Below are 25,452 nucleotides of genomic sequence, written 5' to 3'. Positions count from 1 at the left end.
TATTGTGTTTATTTCATTATCGTCTACTGGTGGTATACCTCCGAGACCATCAATTGCACAAAATAATGCAACATGTAATTAGCCATTTGGACCTTGCTAAGCATTTCAACTTTGCTGCTAACAAGCCTTACTGCACATTTGACAGCTCAGCAGGCTCAAGCGTCCAGGGGGAAAATTATTCTGAATTTCAGAATAAGCATTCCATTTGAAAACCTTTTTTTTTTTTTTTGCCAGCATCTATGAATTAGTAACTCTAAGTTGTGTACACACTTTAATGTGATGACAGATAAAGGTAGAGAATGAATTTATTTCATAAAGAGAGGTAAAACAGCACCATGATACTGGTCTAACAAAGCCATTCACACTTCGGACATGCAAACCATAGACTCATGACTACATTTTCGTAGCTCATTGCTTCCCTTTGTTTTTCTGAAACTTTTTCATGTCCTCTAGGATCCTCTCAAATGAATGGTAATCTTGTAGAATATGGATACCATCAAGATAAGAATTTATTGTGATATTCTGTTTTTTTCCCTTGGTGTGGTTCCCGTCTTCTGTACTGCTCCTTACCATGCACGTCTCACTGTCTAGGAGAGTGGTTCTCAACCTTGGCTGCACACTAGAAGCACCTAGGGAACTTTTACAAATCCCAATGCCCACACCACCTCCCAGACTGATTAAATCAGAGTCCCTGGGTGTGGTCCCAAGGCAGGCATCAGCAGTTTTGAAGGTTTGCCAGATGATTCCAATGTAGAGCCAAGGCTGGGGACTGTCGATGTGGAATTTAGACTCCTGACTGCACATTACTGGGAAGGAGGCTGGGAAATGCAGTATTTTAGCTGGATACCTATGTGCCCAGCCAAAAATTGGGTTCTATATCCAAAGGAAAAGGGTTCTATATCTAAAGAAGGCTACTAGTAGTCCCTTCCTTAGGAGGAGAAAAAGGGAAGATAGATAACTATGGGAGGGGCAGAAAAGTGGCTGTCAAGGTACAAGTATACACATGTATAAGCCCTTGCACACAAAATCACACTCAAACATGAGTGGTTGGACATGGGTGGGTGAGAAGTTGGAAAGAGCCAGAAAGGGGTGGCTAAAGAGCAACTGCACACTATCATTTTTGAAAATTGAATTGTCAATGCCTCTACAATTTCTCTCTCTCTCTCTCTCTCTCCGTATATATATATATGTACATAAAACAGAAACTCCATAGATTGTATTATTCTCTTGGCCATAGCAATGGTGAACAGACTACTACTACTCTATCCACTCGGAGGAGGAAGGTCAAATGCTGGATCTGCCCCTTAGATTATACCTCTCTTTATGCCTGAATCAAAAGGGAAAAAATTTAGGCTAACAAGGCCTAACAAATGGTGGTGAATTAACCTTCTGATAGCATACGTTTAAAAGCCAGCAAGATAATTAAATATGTCAAGAAATATAAGTTTCAAAATTAGGACTTTCGGTTTTTTAGTTTGAAGAAACAACAACAATAACAAAACCACATGGCTGACCATATTTCTCATTTTAGGTACAATATGCCATTCAAAGCCCAGATTCAAAAATGGGTGCAGCACCTTTCCAACACGGCAGACATCACTGAGGACTGGATGACTGTGCAGAACCTGTGGGTTTACTTGGAAGCTGTCTTTGTGGGAGGAGACATTGCCAAGCAGCTGCCCAAGGTTTTAGAATTTTCTTTAGGATTTCATCAGGATTTTAAATTAGACAATTATCTAATAACCAATAATTCATTTAAAAATGCAATGATATTTCTAGCCCTGTGGAGTTACCCTCCTTGTCTTTTTGTTGTTTATGCAGTTGTTCTACAAAGAGAGTAATTGTGGCAAGGAAAGGGAGAAAATCAGAGTAATAATGCTACAAAACTGTGCAGTTTTATAGGAAACGGAGGGTAAAAAACCCCCCAAAAAACCAACAACCCAAAACATCAAAAACAAAGACTAAATGCCTGCATAACTGATTTGCTTCTTCAGATAATTTGAAGGTAGAATTTGGAACAGTGTGGAATTATGGAGTAGTTATCTTGAAAATTGTAGGGTAGTTTGTTCTTCTACTACTGCCATTTTAAAATAACACATGCTATACAATGTACCCAATTATATCTGTACTGTAAAATTGAGGGTTGGAAATCTACAGGAAAAAAAGTTCCAAAACTAAAAGGTCTTCCCCTCAAGATGTTGAGTATATTTTTCTCATCAAATTGTAATCATCTCCCTAGGTACATAAGTATATTTTGAGATACTTAAAATTTTTTTTTTTAAAACCAAATCTCAAGGATTCTTATTCAATTAACTTAAATTGTCTGCAAGATTACAATATTTAAAATATATGCCTGAGTTTTGAAGCATGATTACGTTGAGTGTTCTCTTCACTTAGATTTTCTAACTTTCTCTTTGGTTAGCTGTCAGTTTAATTGTAAATGACAGAGTTTTTAGATTGTAAAGAAAACCTTTTCTTTTTGGTTGTGGTGATGGTGCACCAGAAAAATGTATCTAACACTAAAAGTTTAAGTATATCTCTATATAATTATTTATTTATTTATTTTTGCTTTTATATTCTTAATGAGTGGAAAGGAATCTCAAATTGAATTTAAGAATGGAAACTCTCACATACAAAATATAAATAGAGGTATTTAGTAACATATTTTCATTGGTAAAATTAATAAAATTTTAAAGAAGTAAATAAAAATTATTCTTACTGTCTCAAAATAATCTGTGCATTCTCTGTTTTTTCCTCCCTAAAAATCTATTTTTAAAAATTTTGCAATATTGTCATACTGTAATTAATTGTATATCTTCCTTTTCCAATTCATTTTCTAAATACACAATCCAATGCTCAATATAGAAACATTGAAAAAAGAAAATTACATGCAATCACTTCACTTAGAGATAACCGATGATAATAATTGGAGTGTAATTTCCTACCAGATTGTTTTGTATCATATTATTATTTTTGCATCTGTTTCCTGTTTTTAATCTAACACAGTGGGAGTACCAGTGCTGAGCTGAAGATTCTTATTTAAGAAAGGATACATATGGTGCAAAAGGCTTCAGGGGAATTGAAATAAAATGTGTGTAACATTGGACATTTATAGCTGGGGTCTGAAGACTGTTTAGATCTCTGTCATTCGAGGGATGTATGTGAGATGTTCTGTCATTAAGGTACATGTCCCCATATGCTTTGTGACCTTGTTCTTATAGGAAGCCAAGCGCTTTTCCAACATAGATAAATCTTGGGTGAAGATCATGTCTCGGGCTCATGAAATGCCAAATGTGGTGCAGTGCTGTGTTGGGGATGAGACCATGGGGCAGCTATTACCACACTTGCTGGACCAGTTGGAAATATGTCAGAAATCCCTTACTGGGTAAGTTCATTGGGTTGTTTACCTTTGAGAATTCTCGTAGCATCCCATAGATGAAAGGGGAGAAAGGATTAGGCAGCATTACCCAGATTTGTTGTATTTTGCTAAATTCATATTGGAAGTTTTGCACCGATAAAACTGATAGTTGAGAGCCTTATATTCTCTCTAAGCATTTAAAAGATCATGTCCTAATGATGGAATCATAGGATTTAAGGCTGCTTCCATTACTAGGACAAGATCTTAACAAACATTCTTATATAGTCCCTACTTTTAAAAATCAAGACACTTCTATTTCTTGATATTCTTCTTGGATAAACATCTGAAGAAACAAAATATTTCATTATACTCAGCCAAGAACAGTATAAAGCAGTGTGTATTGTACACAAGCAGTCAAGACTATACAAAAATGAGTGCGTCATATGATACTATCTACATGCACACACATACACACATACTCTTAAGTATCTGTAGACTTGGTGAATTCCAAGAGTCAATATTTTTTGTTTTTTTCTTATCATGGTGAATCAAGATAAAATCATGCAATCAGAAAAAGGATAAACGTAATATTCTAAAAGCAGTTATCTATATATGCTTTTAAATATTTCCCCATGAAGCTATTGAATAGCCTTAGAATAATCGGTCTGTAGGGGAAATTCGGGGAGCAGCAGTATGGATAACATCTGCAAGTGGGATGTTCCTTGACACTCATCGCATGCCACATGTTCTGAGCATTTAACTCCAACTAGACAATGATGTCTCCTTGGCTGACTCTGTGAGGTGAATGACTTGTCCCCAGGATCACATCTCCTTGTCCTCACACCCTGCAGCAGTGTCCCATGACTAGCCAGCCTGTCTGTGCATGAGCCAGGCTGTCCTCATAGGCACAGGTGATGGCGATAACACTGGGCTTCAAGCAGCTCTCTTGAAGGCCCCCTGGGAATCAATAAAGGGATTGCTCAAACTTGGACAAAAAAAGTGATAGAGAAACACTGATCTGTCAACATGTAAGTAATATGGCTTACTTATTTATTCTTGGTTGGCCCCCCAAAAAGTTTTGAGGTGGCTGCTTAAAAATAATAAAATGAGAAAATTGAGGGCAAAGAGGAATAAGGTGTAATAAACCAAGATGATAAAATTGGCACAGAAGAAAGTTATAAATGGAGCTCAGATTCAGAGACCAAAGACCCTTCCTAGGGACCAAAGAAAAGAGTGAAATATGATTAGTGACAGCATTAATTGAATCCATAAGATAATAGGTACCAGTGTCTCAGGAAAACGGTATTTTTTGGTCCTGGAATTGATACCTTGGAAGAATTAGTGTTGCACATCCTCTTAAAAGGGGACAACTGGGCAGCATCCTCACTATTTTCTTATCACAAATGTGAGCCAAGCACCAGTCTCTCTGTTGGAATGGTTTGATTTGGAGGAAATGAGGGAATCAATAGACTGCACACTTTCAACAATTCCTTCATGGGTATCAGTTTTGTATCCAAATTGGTGGAAAATATTGGTTAGCATAAAATGTGAGAGCTTTTAGACCCTGACATGAATCTAGAGTTAGGTAAGAAAGTTGAAGAACTTAAGCAAGACTCATGCCTAAATGGACATCTACCCTGGTAGATATGGAGGTGGGCTCAGTTGGACATAGAGGTCAAGTCAAGGTTTTCCTTAGCAAATATTTGCAAGTTCACTCTAGTCCAGTGATGGGTATCCCAGAGATCTATGCTTTTTAGAGTACTACTATAATACTTTTTCTATAGAAAATTGTCCTAAACAGGCATTATTAAGTTCCCCTATCATAGCTGGTTAAAATATCTGTAAAGCATTTATATATTTGCAATGTCTACTTTACAGCAAAACAACTTGTGAGTAAATTCTCCAACATACATTTTCAGAGAAATAGACTCTCAGGCATTGCTAATTTGATCTGCTTTATGGAATTGTTGGATGTAAATCAAGTAACTGTTGGAGGACATTTGACCAAAAGAAGGTTTGTTGTGTTTTAGTGTGGTTGACACTGTGCCATTCTTCTTAACCATATGGTTATTCAGCATTGGAGGCACTGCTGAAGGTTCTAGGATGTAGACAGGGTGTGATGTCCACCCAGTCCACCACCAGGCTCAGGCCTGAGTGAGAAAGGAGAGGGAGGAGAAAGGTTCCCAGTTTCCAGGGTTCTTTAAGATGGAAAGGATCGAGGAGCAGAAACCACTGGGACTTCACGTCTGCACTGTACTGGGCTCCATTCAGCCGTTACTGAGAAACTCACTGAGCACTCACACCACTGGGTTTGTCATTTTTCTTTCTCTTCCCTATCTTCCACTTGCCACTCTAGACACACACACACACACACACACACACACACACACACCCTCTATTTTTCTCTTTTCCCCTTCATTCTTTTTATCGTGGGCATAATTTGCTGTATCAGTCAACATTTTGGCATTATTTTTATAACTTTTCAGAGGAAAAGTCTACTCTAAAATTATTTGCAGTTTTTACTGAGCTTTCCTTGGTGTTTGATTCTGTTGTCAGGGATTTTTTATGAGCCAAAATGTGTAAGCCCTGTATAAAAACCCTGGGGTGCTAATGTTACTCAAAAACAATGCCCTCCCAAGATGTTGGGGGTCAGCATTGAAAGGAATGGTTTTCAGACAGATTAGTTAACGATTTGGTGGGTGTTAAGCAGGAATGTCTCCGTAAAAATTAAATCCTCTTCTCTACACATCATTGCAGAGGTTTGGTTGTCCAATTCTATGTATCTCCCTCCAGCATGGTCTAACTGGAGAGTAAACAGTACCTGGTTCCTCACCAGAATCAGACCAGGGTATTGTGAGAAGGACAATACATTAGAAATAGGAATTAATAACTAAATTATTAAGAGTAAAAATCAGTTATACAAATAAGAAGGATTGGGGTATTTAAAATAAAATTAGCATATTTAAACAAAGGAAAGTAAAAAGCTAAAACAAACTAAATCAAATATTAAGAGCAGAAAAGTAAGCCTTTAAGAAAATGGTGGTGGTGGGGAGATATTCAGGACTTTTTGGGCAGCCTCTGCTCATTTTCTGCCCCTCTTGAGGCTGGACTGGTGTTTTTTTCACATGCCAAATGTAAATAAACCCAATGATGATAACCATAGCTTGTAGTGTATGTTTTCCTGAACATGCTGTGAGAGTTGGAGAGGACAGTTACAGCACTCACAGAAAGCTGCGGTCGCAGTTGAATTGTCTGGGGGGGGGGCGGCCGGTTGCTGAACCCTCGGCTCTCGGCGTTGCTCGGAGGGTACCGGCGGCGGGGGCTCTTTCCCGGAGGCGAGGGCGAGGCGGGGGACTGGGCCTGGTCCCCGGCGGAGGCGTGCAAGGTGTGGAGGGCGGCGAGAAGGAACAGGCAGGACACGGTTCTTTGAGGGTGAAGAAGCCAAGAGAGTTTATTAGGGGTGAGCACAGGTTATATAGGCTGGCATAGAGGGCGGGGGTAGTTACAAGTCAATGCTGAGGGGATAAAGGCTAGGATTGGATCTGAGAGGGTGCGGAGGTTAGGATTGGTTCTAAGAGAGTACGGAGGTTGTTTGAAAAGGGGCGGGAGTTGCTCTGGCAACGGTGTCTGGCAACAATGTATGCGCACTGGTGGTGATGGGAGTTGCACTGGCAACGGGGAGTGTCCGGGCAAGATAAGGGGGTGGGGAAAAGGCGGTTCCCTCCGGCAAGCCTCCCCTAACAGTGGTATTTTGGGTGAGGAAATGGGGCCTGCCTCCGGCCTCACTTTCCCAGGCCCGGGGGGCTGTGAAGGGCGCTGTTCACCCGTACCCACTACCCTCCCCAGGGGTGGCCGATCCCCTGGCCCAGGCCTGCCAAGTCGAAGCACGTAATCAGTGTCCCGCAAAAGCCTTTGTCCAAAGCATCCCTTCAGACGTGTCTATTTTCTTTTCCAACTTCACTTGCCCTAAGCCTCCCCGTACACCACCTTCTTTTCTTCCCCTCTTTCAGATTCTGATAAAAGTCTTCTCTTTTTTCTTTAGTCATTGAACTTTTGCCCTCAGCCTGGGCATCCCACTCAGGAAAATAAGTCTGGTAATTGACAGATAGAAAGCATTAATAGTTTCTCAGGCTTGCCCTTTGGAGGTTGTGCCCTGGGCTCTAGTTTCTTATCCATGTAGTCAACTTGAAAAACTCTCTTTTCCCCAGGAAGAGAATTCTGCCATTATGACATAAGAATTGCTTCCCATATTTTGACATAGGAAACTAACAAATAATACAATGACAAAATAAGAATAGAAATGTTAAAAAGACTCAAAAGCTAAAAGGACAGCTGGTACAAGTTCAAAAAGAAACTGAAATTAAAGCTATATTAATCACAACAAAATATGCTGGAAAACAAACACATGGAGCTATAATGAACATAACAGAATAAATGTATCCATAACATAAAGGACCACCAGAGAATAAAGCAAATATGAAAACAAATTGTAAAATACAAAATATTATAATAGAAGCACAGTTGAAAGCAGGTAAATGAAAGGGGCACTCTCTGGGTTTCAGTAACTCCTGGAGGTAGAGAGCTGGGCCACATAGCTCATTTGTAGCTGAACTTTGCTTCTGCTCTGCTGAGGGGTTATAGGATATAACTCCAAGCATGAGAAGCAGCTGTTAGATGGTGCAGCTCTGTGCTTGGAAATGAAACAAAACAAAAAACAAAAGCAAAAAATAAAAACAAACAGCACAACTCCTTGTGTGAATTTTATCCTGTTCTCTACGAAGGAATTATAGAGTATTCCAAATTAAGCCGAGATCTCTGCATTACTGTTAGGAAAAATGAATAAATTCTCCTTCCAATTCAGAGAAAAAATAATTTTTTCCCCATCAGAACAGGGAATGTTACTTGGCAAAAGTGGTAACACAAAACAAACAAACAAACAAAAACCACCCTCAAACATTGAAAAGTCATCTGGGAAAATCAGATCATCTCATAAAATTTTCTCCTCTTCATTGATTGCGAGAAAGGCTGGCTTCGTGCATCTATACAAGTTTGTCTTTTTCTTCCCCACCTAGGTACTTGGAGAAAAAGCGCCTCTGCTTTCCTCGGTTCTTCTTTGTCTCGGATCCAGCTCTCCTGGAGATTCTGGGGCAGGCCTCAGACTCGCACACCATACAGGCGCATTTGCTGAATGTGTTTGACAACATTAAAAACGTCAAGTTCCACGAAAAGGTTGGCCTAGTGTTTGCAGGCATTCACCATCTCTAAGCGCCACTGTCTTAATTAAGTAGCTTTCTGGGTCAACTTCCCAGTCCATGAGCCCTCACCGAGTCACTGTGAGAGAAAATAATGCTAGGATGAATAAGTGAAAGTTACCAAGGGTTTATACAGAGTTCCAGTGGGCCCTGAGCACACCATCAAATGAGCAGGGTCACTCTTCTTGGCAATTTTTGGTGGAGGAATAGATTCAAGGCTATCTTTCGGCAGCAGTCCAAGTGTCGTCTCAAGTCAAATGGCCACTTTGGGGTCCCAGACATCTCCATAATTCTATAAATTTGTAGGTAGTCTTAAAGAAAAAGGTTGCAGTCTAGCATAGTGAAAAACAGGAAAGACCACCATGCCAAAAACTTCTGAAAGCTGATCAAAATAATCACATTGTAGCAATCTGCACTATTTAATGAGCAGATCCCGGTTTTGTGGGTTCCAAAGCTTAGGCAATATTGTGACCCCTCTTAAAAAAATAGAATACCAAATTAAGAATGCAAATTTTTGTTCCGGGTCTTAGAAGGATTTTGTGCAGTTGAGAGGTCCTGAATGAAGCTTAAACTTTATTAGCTTTTTGGTGATCACTCTAACAACTCAGGAGGACTTTGCTTGGACACTACCAAATCTGAGGCTGAGGGACCAATATTACATTTATCAACAACAAAAACAACATATATGTATTTACTTTGTAGTTTGCCTGATTGTAATTGGCCCAAACAGCCTGTAAGGGGGTAGGGAAGTAGGGACGGGCATGGATTGTAATGAGAATAGGCAAGAAAATTAGGCTCAGAGATGTTGTCCTCCAACATTGCATGGGTAGCAAATGGCAGAGCACCATCTGAACTCGTATCTTAGAGTGACAAACGCCATGCAATCTTCATTATACTATACCGTACAAAATTGGAAGTGAAATGACCAGAATGGGAGCTGGGATTGAATTAGAAAGCATTATGTACAACCATGAGCTCCTGTAAAGGGCAAAATGTGTAGCACAGAATTGGAATTACTTTTCAGGGGGTTTACATTGAACATATTGACCAGGCCATTACTAAATGTCAACTTGATAATTTTGTGGTGCAGAACGACAGGCTCTTAGAGAATCCCATTTCAATTAGGGAGACTTTAGGAATTTTTCAGTCATCACATTTGTTCTAAATATTTCTTTTGGAAAACAAGTTTTTCCCTCTTGCATGCACATTATTTACAATTGATTTAGTATTCCATTTTAGAGTTCATGGCTTACTTTTTGAAATTGATTTTATGTCATATTTTGCTTTGTATTTTATGACCTGTAGCTTAATTTTTTTATGAGAAAGGTGACACTGAGAAGAGGGGAATGGAGGAAGAGTCAAATTTTTTTTCTTCATTTTTAATATGAATGTAACTACTTTTTGGTTTCTAACATAGATCTATGATCGCATTTTGTCAATTTCATCGCAAGAGGGTGAGACAATTGAATTGGCTAAACCTGTGATGGCAGAGGGCAATGTGGAAGTTTGGCTTAATTCTCTCTTGGAGGAATCTCAATCCTCATTACATCTTGTGATTCGCCAGGCAGCTGCAAATATTCAAGAAGCAGGCTTCCAGCTGATTGAATTCCTTTCTTCCTTCCCTGCTCAGGTCAGTGTATTAAAATTGGAAAGTATTTTTTAGCAGATAGTCATCTCAGATCTAGACATTGGCTGTTTTAAGTTTCACGAATGGCTGTAATTTAACCCCGAATCATTGTCAAGATTTTCATAAGGGTTCATTAAATACAGATAAGCTTAAATATTTCAGCTACACATTGTTTGGTTATATGTCTATATCTATAAATGTATGTGTATAGATATACAGATAGGCTTAAATATGTACTGGGTTATAGAGATATTTAATATATTGTCTTCAACTTAAAACATTCTTTTTCCTACTGCATTTCTTTATATGACAATGTACATAAATTATGAAAATGTATTTAGTGCATGATTTGGTAGAAAAATTAATATATTTCAGCATTAAAATACAAGAAACAATGTTTTATTAGTCACTGTAATCAATAAACGTTTTGTGAGTTTACTATGTGTAAACTCAGATGGTTTTGGTAAAGCAAGTTTAAGGCATATTCTTTACTTGTGTGTAACTTAAAATCTAAGCAGGGGAAAATATGGTTTAAACAATAAATGGCTTAAAGTTATAAGAAAAAGTTGGTTACACATCCTGAGGCTATATATGCTTAGCAGTTAAATGAACAATCTGAATAGGGTTTCTGTAGATTTTGAAACCACATATCAAGCTGACGTGATCAAAGATGGCTTTACATTTGCATAATTATTAATCTCAACTCTTCACTAGGCTGTAATTTCTATTTAAATATAAACACATGCCATAAACACTCATAAAACCTTTGTTATTTCCATAAGGTTGGACTATTAGGAATTCAAATGATATGGACACGGGATTCAGAAGAAGCCCTTAAAAATGCCAAGTTTGATAAAAAAATCATGCAGAAAACTAATCAGTCTTTCCTGGAGCTCCTGAACACACTGATAGACATCACGACAAAGGATCTGAGTTCTTTGGAACGAGTTAAATATGAGACTTTGATTACTATTCATGTGCACCAAAGGGATATCTTTGATGAGCTGGTAAATGCTTTATAAATGCTGTGGCATGTACAGAAAAGCAAATAGTAGAGGCTCTCTGTGTTTACCCACTGGAATTAGTTTGATTGAATTCAAGAAAAAGGTTAAATTCAAGCAAAGAATCATCTCCATGATGAGAACTTGTTTGTCAGATATGCTTTTCAGTTTTTAGCTGAAATTTCAGTCGTATTCCTATGATCTATGCTAAGATGTTATTGAAGCAATTAGCTTTTATTTTAAAGGGTTTTATGTGATTATTTTCAGGGCTAAAATGCCATGTAGTATCCTGAAAAGCTTTCATTTGTCCTGTGCTCCTTTTAGTTATTAGTTGAAGATCACCAGCTTCTTGCTACAGAAATAAATAATATTGCCCGTGGTGCCATTTTGCACTCCCTTTAAGGCTTTTGATAAACCACATCCTTAAAAAAATTTGCTGTATTTTATGTCATTGATTGCAAATGGTCTTTCCTGATCTAGATGGTGACGTTCAGGTGTCATGCAGAGTTTTGCTTTTAAAGAGAGAGCAGGGTGGAAAGGAGAGTTCAGTAGCTCTAGAAAATGGGGAAAGTCAAAAGAAATGAAATTTGTCTTCTACTATAAAATGCAACATTAGATGAAAGGCAAGAAGGTCTTATTTTCATAATAATTTTCTGGATTGTGTCTCACCCCATTATGTAAAAAATGATTATGAATGATGGGTCCTGATGTAATGGAAATGAGGCCGCACAGTCAAGCTGTTGTGGACTAATCTCTCCTAATAGTTAGGAATATTATTTGCCTCTCTGAGAAATAAAGGGCTCAGGATAATTTTAGACTTCTTATTTGTCAAAGAAAAATGATTAAAGTGGCTTAAAATTGTGCTTAAAAATTCAGACAAAAGCATTGCTGGGCAATAACTTAACAACTTGCCATTTTGATGAGAGGATGTGGTGTTAGAGATTTTGGTTCTTGACAATTCCTAGGAAAAGTAATTGATGGACCAAAAAAAACCAAACAGTATACTTTGTCATAATGATAGCAGATTCCTTGTTCCTAATGAGATTGTTTAGTTCTGTGTTTGTATGTCAAAACATATTTTTCATAGATTGTATCTCATGGATAGGTGAATGGTATTAGGTATTTAAGAATGAAATTTGAGAAATGAATATCTTACTATTAAAATATATCACCCCATTTAAACTGGGGAGTACACAGTTAAGGGTTTGTCTAGAATTTTCCTATTCCCCTATCTTCTAAACTATCTTTGTTGCTGACAGATAAATAGGGGTGGATGGTTGATGCAGCTGACATCTCAGAAGTAATTGGGTTGTCTTTGGGTTCCATTTCCTTATGATCCAGATGAATGTTAATGTATATATGTAATAATCAATTCTCATCTCAGTTTTAACATATACCTTTTGCATTTCAGTGTCACATGTATATCAAGAGCCCTACGGACTTTGAGTGGCTGAAACAGTGCAGGTTTTATTTTAATGAAGATTCTGACAAGATGCTGATTCGCATCACAGATGTGACTTTCATATACCAGAACGAATTCTTAGGCTGCACTGACAGGCTTGTCATAACTCCACTCACGGACAGGTGACGGAGGCTTCTGTGACTCCACCGTGCTCTTCCTTACCCCCATTTCCATTCTCTTGAGTTGCTCAGGGGATTTTTGCTTAATGTGTCGTTAGGCTTTGTAGGCTCTTTTATACCAAAGCCTTTGGAATTCAGTATTTCACCTTTACATGTGAGCCTTGACATGGTGTTACGTGTATGACTGAAACAGACTTTGCTTCCCTTGCCCTCAGACTTATACAAAGTTTAAATGACTTCATTGGACTTTGAATGAGCGAGAAAGCTGATCAATTGCCCAGTGTGAGCAGGTGCAAATCACAGTGGGACTTTAGCTGCTCCTGGTGTCATTACAAAGAAACAATTAAGATAGCTATTTAGCAGGGAAGAAATTGAATACGGATGCAAGTGAAAAGCGGTGGAGAGGACGTTGGGGTCGACATCTGGAGTTTGTGGTTCTGCCCTCTTCCTGTTATTTACCAATGTGTTAGCTAGAGCCCTAGACTCAGTTTCTTCATCTGTAAAATGGACTGGGCTGTCTTCAGGGTCCTTCTATGGTTATTATTCTGTAATTCGCTTAGTCTAATTTGAACTTTGTGATATCAGCCACATGATGTACTCTCTGTTCAGGGGGGGATGCAGTGGATACTTGAATACTTATTATGACCAAATGGCTGAGTGTAAAAATCAATATTTGGCCTTGGTAGAAGCTGAAGCAGACTGTTAGTTCTTATCCCAGTCCCAGAATTAACCTTTGGGCTAAATGGTGAAAACTATTATCAGACAAAACCTAAAAATTTGACATTATAGCACTATCATCTGCTGGACTTCTTTTGCTCATTTGTGAGGTTAAATGAAATGCTCATTTTCAACTGAGTGTGGAGGAGTAGCAAGAGATTTTTGTGTATGTGTCATTTTCTTCTAGCATTTACTTGTCTTCATGCTTTCTTATGTCTGGATTGAGGTGATCTAGCTTGGATGTGGTCATCTGTCCTTTTGGAGTTTTTTTCTCCTTGTGCCGAAGTAGTGATCCCCATGAAATGTGAAGAATTCCCAAATAGGAATTTTCCGTGAAGCACTCATAGCTTATGCAATTATTTCATACCTTCTGTCTTTCCAACCTCTAGCACTTACTTCCCCTCGCTCCCTCTCTGCTGAAAGCCTTGTCTCCTATTTCATTGAGAAGATAGTTGTGATCAGGAGAAAAACTGATGTTTGCTTTCAACTATCATGTCCACTAACCAAGCCATCTCTCTTTAGACAGTCTGCTCTCTTTCCTATTTTCCTGGGTGGATGGCTTATACTGCTGCCCAAAGCCAGTGCCTCCACCTATACAATTATTTCCTCTCTGCGAGTATCATCAGTTTTCACTTTCTGCTGGATTATTCTTATTAATGTACAAACATACTGTAATTTTTTCTATAAAGAAAAAAACTTTCCCATGAACCTTCCAGTTTCCTTCCCACTTCTATGCTCCCCTTTACATCAAAATCCCCCCAATGACAGTTTCTTTCTACCTACTTCCTTTGAACTCACTCCACCTGGGCTCTCTGCATTACCTTTCTGTTGCAGCCGTAACGAATTACCACAGAGGTAGTGGTTTAAACAACACGTCACTGTACGGTTCTGTGTGTCATAAGTCTGACGCTGGTCGTGTATTGCTTACATTCAAGATGTTGGCAGAGTGGTGTTCCTTTCTGGAGGCTTTAGGGGAGAATTCGTCTCCTCTTTCAGGGAATTGGCAGAATTCCCTTCCTAGGATCCAGGTCTCATTTTCTTACTGACCACACACTGAGGACATTTCCTGGCCTCAGCATGTCCTGGCTTCTGGCTCCTTCCCTCCACCTTCAAAGCTGTCGATGGGGGGTTGAATCCCTCTGATGCTTCAAGTCACTCCTCCATCTTCTGTATCATGTGTCTGACCCACTTTTCTGCCCCACCCCCAACACTTTTAAGGACTCATGTGATTAGACTGGATCCACCCAGATAATCCAGGATAAATCTCCCCATCTTGAGGTCCTGAACCTTAATCACATCTGAAAAGCCCCTCTGGCCGAGTAAGGCACATATTCACAGGTTTCAGGTGGGGATTAGGTCGTGGACATCTTTGGGGGCCTGTCAATCTGCCAACCTCACTTTCCTCCACTACTCTTGTAAAAGTCACCAGTGACCTTCATGTCGCAGCTCCAATGGCCAGGTCTCAGTTCTCCTCTTTCTTGACCCGTCAGCAGCTTTTGCACATTTGGTTGCTCTCTCCTTTTTGATAAGCTTTCTTCACGTGACCTCCCGACCCCACATTTGTCTGATATCCTCCTACTGTTCCGGTGATGCCTTTGTACTTCCTCTTCCTGCTTCACTTCCCTGACCTGTGAACACAGAATACACCAAGCCACAGCCCGGACCCTCCCCTTCTCTGTCTACACTCACTCCTCAGGTGACCTCACATGGCTTTAACTATCTGGATGTTGACACCCAATCTCTGCATCCAGTCAGGGATTCTCCCGGCACACACCTCCGCCTGCCTGCATGACATGTCCACTTGGTTCTATTGTGGGTTGAATTGTGTCTCCCAAAATGGTTTGTTCAGGTCCTAACCCCCAGGCCTGTGGTTGTGACCTTATTTGAAAATAGGGTCCTTGGAGGTATAATTAATTAAAATGAGGCCAAAGTGTGTTAGGATGGACCCTAATTCAATATGACTGGTGTTCTTATAAAAGGAGGGAAATTTGGACATCGGGTCAGACAGACAGAAATAAGGGAGAAGGTCCCATGATGATGGATGCAAAGATTGAAGTGTTGCAGCTGCAAATTAAGAAATGCCCACAAATCCGCCTTCCTGTCATCTTTCCTGTGCAAGTACGTGGCAATTTCATCCTTCCATTTGCTTAAACCAAAAACCTTGGGGTGTTCTTGGCTCCTTTCTTTCTCTCTCACCTCATTATCCAATAAATCATAAAATTTGGTAGGTTCCACTTTCAGAATACATCTAGATTGTGACTACATTTCGCTGCTTTGCTGTCACTACCCTGGCCCAAGCCATTTGATGTCTAACGTGGATTCTTGCAATAATGTTTTAACTGTCCTTCTTGCTTCTGCCATTGTCCCCCTATACTCAATTCTCAGTGAAGACACTGGAATATAAGTCAGAACCTGTCACCCGTTTGTTCCAAACTCTCCACTGTCTTTCCACCTCATCCAAAGTCCCAGTCACCGTCATTGCATCAACCTACAAGGCCTGGCGTGATCTAGCTCTGCAACTTCTCTGACCCTCCTCCTTACTCCTTGGCAGTCCCCTGAACATGCTGAGTGCATTCCTGTCTCAGGGTCCTTGGACTTGCTGCTCCCTTGAACAGAAACCCCCTTCCCTTCACCGTCAGCACAACTCACTCCTTCACTTCCAATCCGCCACATCTGAAGTAGCAAACTCAACTCTCTACAACCCTCTTCCTCAGCTTTATCTTTCCTGTTTCCCATTTTAAAAAATAATCTATTTTCTTCCTTTAGAATGCAGGCTCTTTGAGCCTTCATCTAATATTTTCACTGCACCTAGGATGATTCTGTCACATAATAGTCGCTAAAAATATTTCCTGAATGAACGAACAAAGTTATTATTTTCAAAGTAACATCTTTGTGGTGAAAAATTTAAATGGTACAGAGGAACATAAAATAGAAAGTATTGGAGAGAAAGATTTTCTATTTTTTCTGAGATAACCATGATTAACAGTTTGTTTTCTATCCTAGAAACTTTGAATATTTATTTTTGTCAAGAATCTAACTAATTTTCACATATGGGTATCTTACCATACACACTTTTCTGCAACTTTATTTGCTTACTATATTCATTATCTTGCATATCTTTCCATATTAACAAAGCATGAAAATATTAAAAGCAAAAGAGGCATTTATAAATATATAATGGAGGAGATTCTAAACTTTAAACTTCAGCCTGTTTCACCCTGAAGGCTTGCTTATTTAGTTTTCTTTAACGTGATTATGTGAGAAGTCAGTCATCATTTTTGCTGGTCATTGGGATTCTATTACAAGACTTGCTGTCCTTTTACAAAGGAAAATTCCTCACTAAAGTTAATACTTAGAAAATAAATCAAAGGCCAGAGGCATTGACATGGCATCAACCTTCCTTTCCAGCTTCCCTGGGAAGATTCAACAAGCCTGGCTGCTGTGATCACTGGGAAGCTTGACGCCATGTGAATGATAAAACCGATGTTATAATAAGCTTAAAACATTTAATGCCTTTTGCCAAAAGCTCATGGTGTTGTAAATAACCCATCCTTCCTTCTACTTCTGAGGACAAGAATAGGAGACTGGAATGGTCCTAACCTCTGCTGTCACTTAGGATGGGGGACAGCAGAAGCTGGAGGCTGATAGGGACCTCCCACAAGCCTGCTCTCAGGAACCGAGTCCAGCTCCCAGTTGTGTCCCCAGCTGCGGGCCTGACACCTGGCACCTAGTATTCTACGAACCTTTGTTGAACAAGTGCTTTGTGCTGATCCAGCCATACCTTCCTCTCTGATTCCTCCCAACCTGATTGCTACCGGAATTAGAGATGCAGAATTTGACCACGATGCCAAATGAACTGTGGTAGGTGCCATGACCTGAGCTCATTAGCACATGATTTAACTGAATCCATCACCGACATAAGTATTATGTATTCATAGCACATTCAATGTGTCTCATCACATGTAAACCAGAAGTGGTTTTGGTTATTATTCTTAAGCAGCAGTGATTCTAAAATAATGAAAACCTTCCTGAAACGATGATGGTATATGCATCAGCAAGATGTTTCCTCGTTGAGAACCTGGTTTAGTTATGGCATTTTGGCTATAAGACATGCTTAGGAAAAAAGTAATGGGAAGGTCGTCAATGAATAAGAAAAACAGTGGTCATATTAGCAATAATAATAATGACTATGAGTCATTCTGTGCCAAACCTGTGCTTGGTACTCCTGAGCGTTGTCTCTACTCCAACAAATGATGGGACTCAGTGAGGTTAGGGGTCCTGCCTGAGACTTCACTAAGCTGCCAAAAGCAGAGTCAAGTGGCCAAAATGCAGGCAGAACTCAGAGAAGCTGCAAGAATATGTCAAGGGCAGACATATATCACTAGGCCTGTCTACATTTCTTATCAGCTCTCCCATCGCAATGCATAGGAGTTACCGAATCTCTGTAAAGTGGGAAAAATTATACATTTCTTCATCTGTGAAATGGGAAAAATAACAGTAAAGACCCTGCAGAGTTTCTGGGCATTTAATGAGTTAATGTATGAGGAGCATGCAATATAAGCTGTTATTGTTCCCGAAACTCTGATCTGAAAGTGATGACAAATGACACAGGAGAAATATGACCTTGAGTTCAAAGCTGAAACGAAAGTGAGACCAGGTATTTGTCTGGTTTTCCACCCATATCTTCTCCTCCTCAATATCTCCAGGCATATTGAGGACTTGGTCATTCCTTTGACTCTTTAGGAAACTGTTTCCAATCCAATGGAGTCCTTAGAGGATCTTCAGTTGCTGTGCTCGTTGTTTATTTCTACCCCTCATGCTGGATACTCACTTCACTTCATTGAAATCTTTTTCAAGTCCAAATGAATGCTTTATAGTTTGTCTGTATGAAAGCCTGAACCTCATCCCTTTATAAATCATCTCTTTTTACAATACAAGGTGATGCTGGGGAATTGAGTACCTACCTTACCAGCAGGTTATCAGGTTGAGATTTTTCCTCCACAGACATTCTAGTGTTCTCTCACTGCAATATTTTAAACTGTATAGTAATATACAGTCAAAGGTGTGTGTAGGTTTAGGAGATGCTTGCAGAAATAAATATAAAATATAAGTACTTAGCAAGGCATGTTTAAATATAATGTGATCTGTGTTGCCCAAGTACATGAAATTACAGACTCTTAGAATCAAAAGGAAATTAATCTACTTAAATAGTTTCCAATCTGCTTCACAGAATATTATTCTTTAGATATTGATAGGTTTCTGAGAAAAAAAGTTTTCCTGTTGCCAAATAAGTTCTGGGAATTCCTTATACTTTATTGTAAGAAAGTGAAAATTCAGTACCAATGAAACCTGTTTAATCTTGTTGAGAATTTTCAAACTTACTTGGTTATAGATCATCCCTCCTTTTTTCTCAACCCTTACTAATGTCCTTAAGGGTAAGTGTATTTTAGGATGTCGTCTTGGAAATGTTATGTAAGGATAATGGCCCAGATCTTCCATTCTTAAATCTGCATGGTTTCATTTCACTGTGATGCTTCAGAAGTATTTATGGCTCTAACGATGTTTCTACACCCTCTAGGTGTTATATCACATTGGCACAAGCTCTGGGAATGAGCATGGGGGGAGCCCCTGCTGGACCAGCTGGGACGGGCAAAACAGAAACAACCAAAGATATGGGACGATGTCTTGGGAAATATGTGGTGGTTTTCAATTGTTCGGACCAGATGGATTTCCGAGGACTTGGACGGATTTTTAAAGGTGAGGGTTGTATATTTTTATTTGATGAGAAATTTCAGCTAAGGTGGGCTATCTTGTTAAGATATACTTTTCAACAATAGGCCAAATTTTAGAGATGATTTTCAACTTTGTGAAACTTTTGGAAAATCTTGAATCTTACCATTGTTGTGTGCTCCAAATGTTAATATCACTTGCTTTTGTGAGGTTCCTTTGTTGGTTGCAGGTTGGGTGTTTACAGGTAAAGTACCAAATTGTGCAATGTTTTTGAGGATTCAATGCATGATCTGTTTGTTCAACTCCATTTTTTATTGAATTTATCTCTGGTTTATCTTGGCAGCTGCAAAATACCTTTTCCCTTGGCTCTCCAAAATTATATAGTAACTGATTTTTCTATTTAATTTCCTTTCTAAGGGCTGGCACAGTCTGGTTCCTGGGGTTGTTTTGATGAATTTAACCGAATTGATCTACCAGTCCTCTCAGTTGCAGCCCAGCAAATTTCCATTATTCTGACATGTAAAAAGGAGCGTAAAAAATCTTTTATTTTTACCGATGGAGATAGCGTGGCTATGAACCCTGAATTTGGACTTTTTCTAACCATGGTAAGGAACCATGAGAAGAATTACTGAATTTCAGCCTTTCCATAGCTTCATGCATTTGCCTTCTCATTGGTCATCTATTTTTCATCAGTAGAAATTGGGATTGGAATTTTCGCTCTTGTTTGAAAGCCTTTGGTATTAAACAAAGCTCACATTAATAATTCATGAGTTAGTCTATCCAGTTAAAAGGAGAGTGTGATATGTTAATGAACCCTCTGGTTTTAATTCTAGATTTGTTGTATCTACATAATGCATCTTTTAATTTCATGTTGATGTGTGCCTGTTACCCTATGATCAAATCATTCATCCTTGGGTTTTATATTTCTGTGTAGAATCCTGGCTATGCTGGGAGGCAGGAACTTCCTGAAAACTTGAAGATTAACTTCCGCTCTGTGGCCATGATGGTCCCCGACCGCCAGATTATCATAAGAGTGAAGTTGGCAAGTTGTGGCTTCATTGACAACATCGTTCTGGCCAGGAAGTTTTTCACACTTTACAAGCTGTGTGAGGAGCAGCTTTCAAAGCAGGTGTGACATTCTGAAGGTCTCTATATACTTATGCATGTTTCATTTTTCTATTCAGTGATTGTATTAGTTACGGTTCTCTAGGAAACAGAATCAACAAGAGATATCTATAAATAAAAGATTTAGAAAAGAGTCTCACAACTGTGGGGATGCACAAGTCCAAATTCCATAGCAGGCAGCAGACTGGCAACTTCAATGAAGACGTTCGATGAACTCCTCAGGCAACAAACTGGCAGTTTCGACGAACTCCTCAGGAAATGCTTCGCTGGTCAGCTGAAGAAGTGACGGTCCTCTGTCTGTCTCGCTTAAAAGTCTTCAACTGATTGGATTAAATCCAGCTGATTGAATCCTCTCATTGTGGAAGACATGTCCTTCACTGATGTAATCAGTCACAGCTTCAGTCAATTGACTGATGATTTAATAAACTAGCCTTCTGGTTTATTAACCAGCCACAAATGTCCTTGCAGTAACGGTTAGACCAGTGCTTGCTTGACCAGACACCTGGACACTATCACCTGGTCAAGTTGACACATGAACCTAACCATCACAGTGATTTTCTCATTTTGAAAATTGTCCGGTTGGGGTTGTTCACAAAGTACCTTGTTGATACAAAGTAGAAGGAAGTTTCATTATGCAAATAATTTTATATGCTTAGTTTTATTAAGAAAGTGATATTTACTGAATAGAAATGAAATGAATACTATCCGATCTAAGAAACAAAAAATTATGGATATTAATAGTTGTATTTATACTGCCTGTACATTCATTATAATATGTGTTAGATGTAGTCATGGTTTTCAGGAAGCTCTCAATCACTTACTCTTCTCACTTCCAAGCCCACTCAGGTATTTGGCCAAGCTTTGTTAATTGTCTGACTTATCTGTTGTAACTTTTCTTGCTAGTTTCCTGTGCTGTTTGAAGTAGCAAGTTCAGCCGTCAAGCTTTTTTATGGTTAAGAAAGGTGAAATTGATATATTATTTCTTTATTAGCTATTTATTGCTGCCTAACAATATTACCACAAACCAAGCTGCTTAAAACCACACACGTTTATGATGTCACAGTTTCTGTGGTCAGAAGCCCAGGCATGGCTTACCTGAGTCTTCTTAGGGTCTAACAAGGATGTAATCAAAGTGTTGGTTGGGGCTGAAGTTTCATCTGATGCTCGAGTGGGGAAAGATCCACTTCCAAGCTCACTCAGGTTGTTGGCAGAATTCCTTGAGGTGGTAGGACTGAGGGATTCAGGTTCTTTTTGGCTGCTGGCTGTAGGCTACCCTTGGCACCTAGCAGCTGCCCACAGGTCCTTGTCCAGTGGGGGCTCCCCAACATGGCCCCTTGTTTCCTCAAAGTCAGCCAGAGAGAAGATATTTCAGTATGACGAGCGCTACAATCTTATGTAATGGATTGCATATGTGTAATCACATACAACTTGTCATCTCTGCTGCATTCTGTTGGTTACAAGCAAATCATAGGGGCTACCCACATTCAAGGGGAAGGAATCACTCAAGGGCTTGACACTAGGAGGCAGGGATCATGCCACAACTTCCTAGAACATTTAAATAAAAATTACTAAACACATATGCTTTTAAGTTACACTGCAATCAACATAGGAATATAACATGGATATTATCCCCTAACATATATACACTTGAATCTCTCTCCTCACTTTTCCTCTGTTCCAGACTTCTTTGTATTTAGATTATTTTTACACCTACAGGTTCAACCAAATCACATTCCCATGCAAATTTCTTTCTAAAGGAGTGTTCACTCACATGTAGTTTCCTTCCATGGCTAGCCTGACCTTAACTGCTTTTTTTTTTTATAACCACCAACCTTCTTGGTTTCTTCTGTGAATTGTAGCCCTTACTCACTCAATCTTGTCTTTTCTCTGTCAAAGAAATATTTTTTTCCTATGCTATTTCTTAAATGTAGAAAAACTTCCTATTTCCCTGACTCCTGCCCTTTTCTTCACTGCTTCTCCACTTCTACTTCCTTCACTTGTAGAGCTCTTGCTTCACAGGGTTATTATGATGTGAAATGAATTAACACATGCAAAACAGTTGCCCTCACGCTGCCCTCTTGGTGAATCTCACTTCCTGACCACAGTATTAGCTCCAATTCTGATAGGAAGTTTTCCTTGACTGGTTTCACCCACCAGCACTTTCTAGTAATTTTTACTTTTATGAAAGTTTACTCATATTTTTGGTTTATTGCCCTTAGTAGAATTTAAATTCCTTGAAGGCAGGAACTCAATCTGAATATTTTTATGTGCTCTAGCCTCCAGATGCTTAGTATTAATTGATGCACGTTGCTGCCGCTTGCCTTAGGAGATAATTGTTTTTTAATTATTCACTTCATAGATGCTGAATTTTAGTGTGATTGAATTTTTATAAATATATACCAAAGGAATAACCAAAATGGAGTTTGGATTTCTGATTTGTAGTTATTCCTTCCCATCCATGTAATCCTGTAGCTAATTTTCCTCTTCCTCATTACTTCTGTCTTCTCAATAGAAAGGCGTAATAGACAGATAGACAGACAGACAGACAGCTAGATAGATGATAGATAGAGAGGTATTAAGCCATACTCATGAGAGAGGTCTCAGTTTAATTCCGCTTCTGAATTTTAGCTTTAGAATCATGAGGAAGCTTTCTTGTGCATGACTGATTAAGAAGAGGTTTGAGGAGACTTCTCCAGTTCATGATGAATGTTATTCCTTTTTCTCTGTCAGGATGAATCTGTTGGTTCAGACCTCAGGGCTGAAGTTAATGGTGCTGTATGGCAGGACTCTTTTGTGGAGTCTCTATTTGCTTGACAAATATATTGATAAAGAAATGTATTGCTCCACTAACTGTACACATTCTCTAAAGGGAAAATTAGACATTTATTCATTCTTGCTAATAAGTGTCCCCCAAAATTCATATAGTTTCCAAGGGTAAGTTAATATTGAAAATAAGCCCGGTTTATCTCAAAATTTTCAGGTTCATTATGACTTTGGTCTGCGTAACATTCTGTCAGTGCTGCGGACATTGGGAGCTGCAAAAAGAGCCAACCCCAAGGATACAGAATCTACAATTGTTATGCGTGTACTCCGAGATATGAATCTTTCTAAACTGGTAAGAGTCACAGATGGAAATGTTCCACTCACTTACGTATCACTTCAGCTAGCTAAGCAGAAATGAGATTTAGAAATATTTATTTAAAATCCTCATTTAAAATGCCTAATTAGCAAATAAAATGCTGGGGAACATAATTTGAAATTACATTTTTTCAGAAGTTCTTTTGGTAATGACTCATAGCTAGTCTATTATATGCCTGTTCCAGTAGAATTGACATGGATTTTAAGATATTCATGTATTAAAATTTCCAAATAACTTGAATAATTTTTGTGCTTTTGAGCTTAAATCTAACCTTTGTTAAAGTCTGCAGAACCTGGCTGGAAATTGTATGTAAATTTTACAAGTGTGCAATAATTTCAAACTTCTTTATTTATCAATAGAGATGATAATCAATTGTCCTGTATCATTGGATCTACGTATTGGGTGACAAAATCATATATTTTACTTCAAAATAAAGTATGAATAAAATTCTAATTCATGAATTTGCTACTATCTCTCATTTAAAAATTCTCTTAAATTTAAATTAGAAATTGTAAAGTATGTAGTACTGCTACAAAACTTGTGATTATATGGAAAGTTTGGGATGTAGGCAATATTTGCTTTCCTTCCATTTCCTTCCTTTCTTTTTTTATGCAAGTTTATTGAGATATATTCACATACCATACAGTCATCCAAAGGGTACAATCATTTGTTCATGGTATCATCATATAGTTGTGCATTCATCACCACAATTAATTTTTGAACATTTTCATTACTCCAAAAAAAAAAAAGAATAAAAATAAAAAGAACACAAGAACACCCAAAACATCCCATATCCCATACTCCCCATACCCCCTGTTATTCATTTACTTTTTGTCCCTATTTTTCTACCCATCTGTGTATACACTGGATAAAGGAAGTATGAGCCACAAGGTTTTCACAATCACCCGATTACAGCATATAAGCTACATAGTTATACACTTCAAGAATCAAGGCTACTGGATTGCAGATCAACAGTTTCAGGTATTACCTTCTAGCTATTCTAATACACTAAAAACTAAAAAGGGGTACCTGCATCATGCATAAGAATAACCTCCAGAATGTACTCTCGACTCCATTTGAAATCTTTCTGCCACTGAAACTTTATTTTGTTTTGTTTTTCTTCCCCTTTTGGTCAAGAAGGCTTTCTCAAGCCCATGATGCTGGGTCCAGGTTCATCCCCGGGAGTCATGTTCCATGTTGCCAAGGAGATTTATACCCCTGGAAGTCCCGTGTATGGGGGAGGGCAGTGAGTCCGCTTGCCAAGTTGGCCTAGAGAGAGAGGCCATATCTGAGCAACAAAAGAGGTTCTCTGGGGGATACTCTTAGGCACAATTTTATATGTAGGCTTAGCCTCTTTTTTTCAGTAAAAAGCTTCATAAAGGCAAGTCCCAAGATCAAGAGCTCAGCCTTCTAAATTGGTAGTCCCTAGTGCTTGTGAGACTATCGGGAATTCCCCAGGTGGGGAAGTTTAATATTTCCACATTTTCTCCCCAGTCCCTCAAGGAGGCTTTGCAAATACTTTTTATTCTCTGCCCAAATTACTCTGGGATGTTTGGGGCTTCACACTAACCTGTACAAACCAACCAGATCTCACCCCCATTCAGTGTTCCATATAATTAAGGTGTTTGAATAAACTGACTATACAAGTTAAATTACATAGTGTGTTACAGAAAATACAGATTTTGCACCAAATAAACATCTCTTCTTTGATCTCACACAGAAGTTGAAGTTTTAAAACCCAGTTTATATCCTTTACCTTAGTCTGATTTACCTTAGTCATAACCAAGTCCATTTTTTTCATGTCACTAATTGAAGTCTGATCTCTTTTTCAGAAAGCTTCTTTAACAGTTGGTATATGGGGTAATCTTTACTTTCTTTTCTCTTCCTCCTCTCTTTCTTTTTTGGAATTTTTAATTTCTGGG

General features: G+C 38.8%; 1 protein-coding gene across 1 annotated transcript in view; it reads left to right on the top strand.

The window, feature by feature from the left end:
- Positions 1 to 25,452, top strand: part of DNAH5 (dynein axonemal heavy chain 5) — a 249,075-nt gene that overhangs the window by 95,468 nt on the left and 128,155 nt on the right. The window contains exons 30-39 of the mRNA XM_037799237.1: positions 1,532 to 1,685; positions 3,222 to 3,385; positions 8,431 to 8,587; positions 10,028 to 10,240; positions 11,020 to 11,244; positions 12,650 to 12,822; positions 19,115 to 19,293; positions 19,684 to 19,871; positions 20,201 to 20,395; positions 23,372 to 23,506. Coding sequence (XP_037655165.1) covers positions 1,532 to 1,685; positions 3,222 to 3,385; positions 8,431 to 8,587; positions 10,028 to 10,240; positions 11,020 to 11,244; positions 12,650 to 12,822; positions 19,115 to 19,293; positions 19,684 to 19,871; positions 20,201 to 20,395; positions 23,372 to 23,506 — 1,783 coding nt within the window. The remainder of the gene's footprint in view (positions 1 to 1,531; positions 1,686 to 3,221; positions 3,386 to 8,430; positions 8,588 to 10,027; positions 10,241 to 11,019; positions 11,245 to 12,649; positions 12,823 to 19,114; positions 19,294 to 19,683; positions 19,872 to 20,200; positions 20,396 to 23,371; positions 23,507 to 25,452) is intronic.

This window comes from Choloepus didactylus, chromosome 11 (assembly GCF_015220235.1).
Source record: "Choloepus didactylus isolate mChoDid1 chromosome 11, mChoDid1.pri, whole genome shotgun sequence".
In the NCBI taxonomy this organism is placed as follows: Eukaryota; Metazoa; Chordata; class Mammalia; order Pilosa; family Megalonychidae; genus Choloepus; species Choloepus didactylus.
Note: the sequence above shows the minus strand (reverse complement) of the source record. Positions and strands in the feature narration are given on the sequence as shown.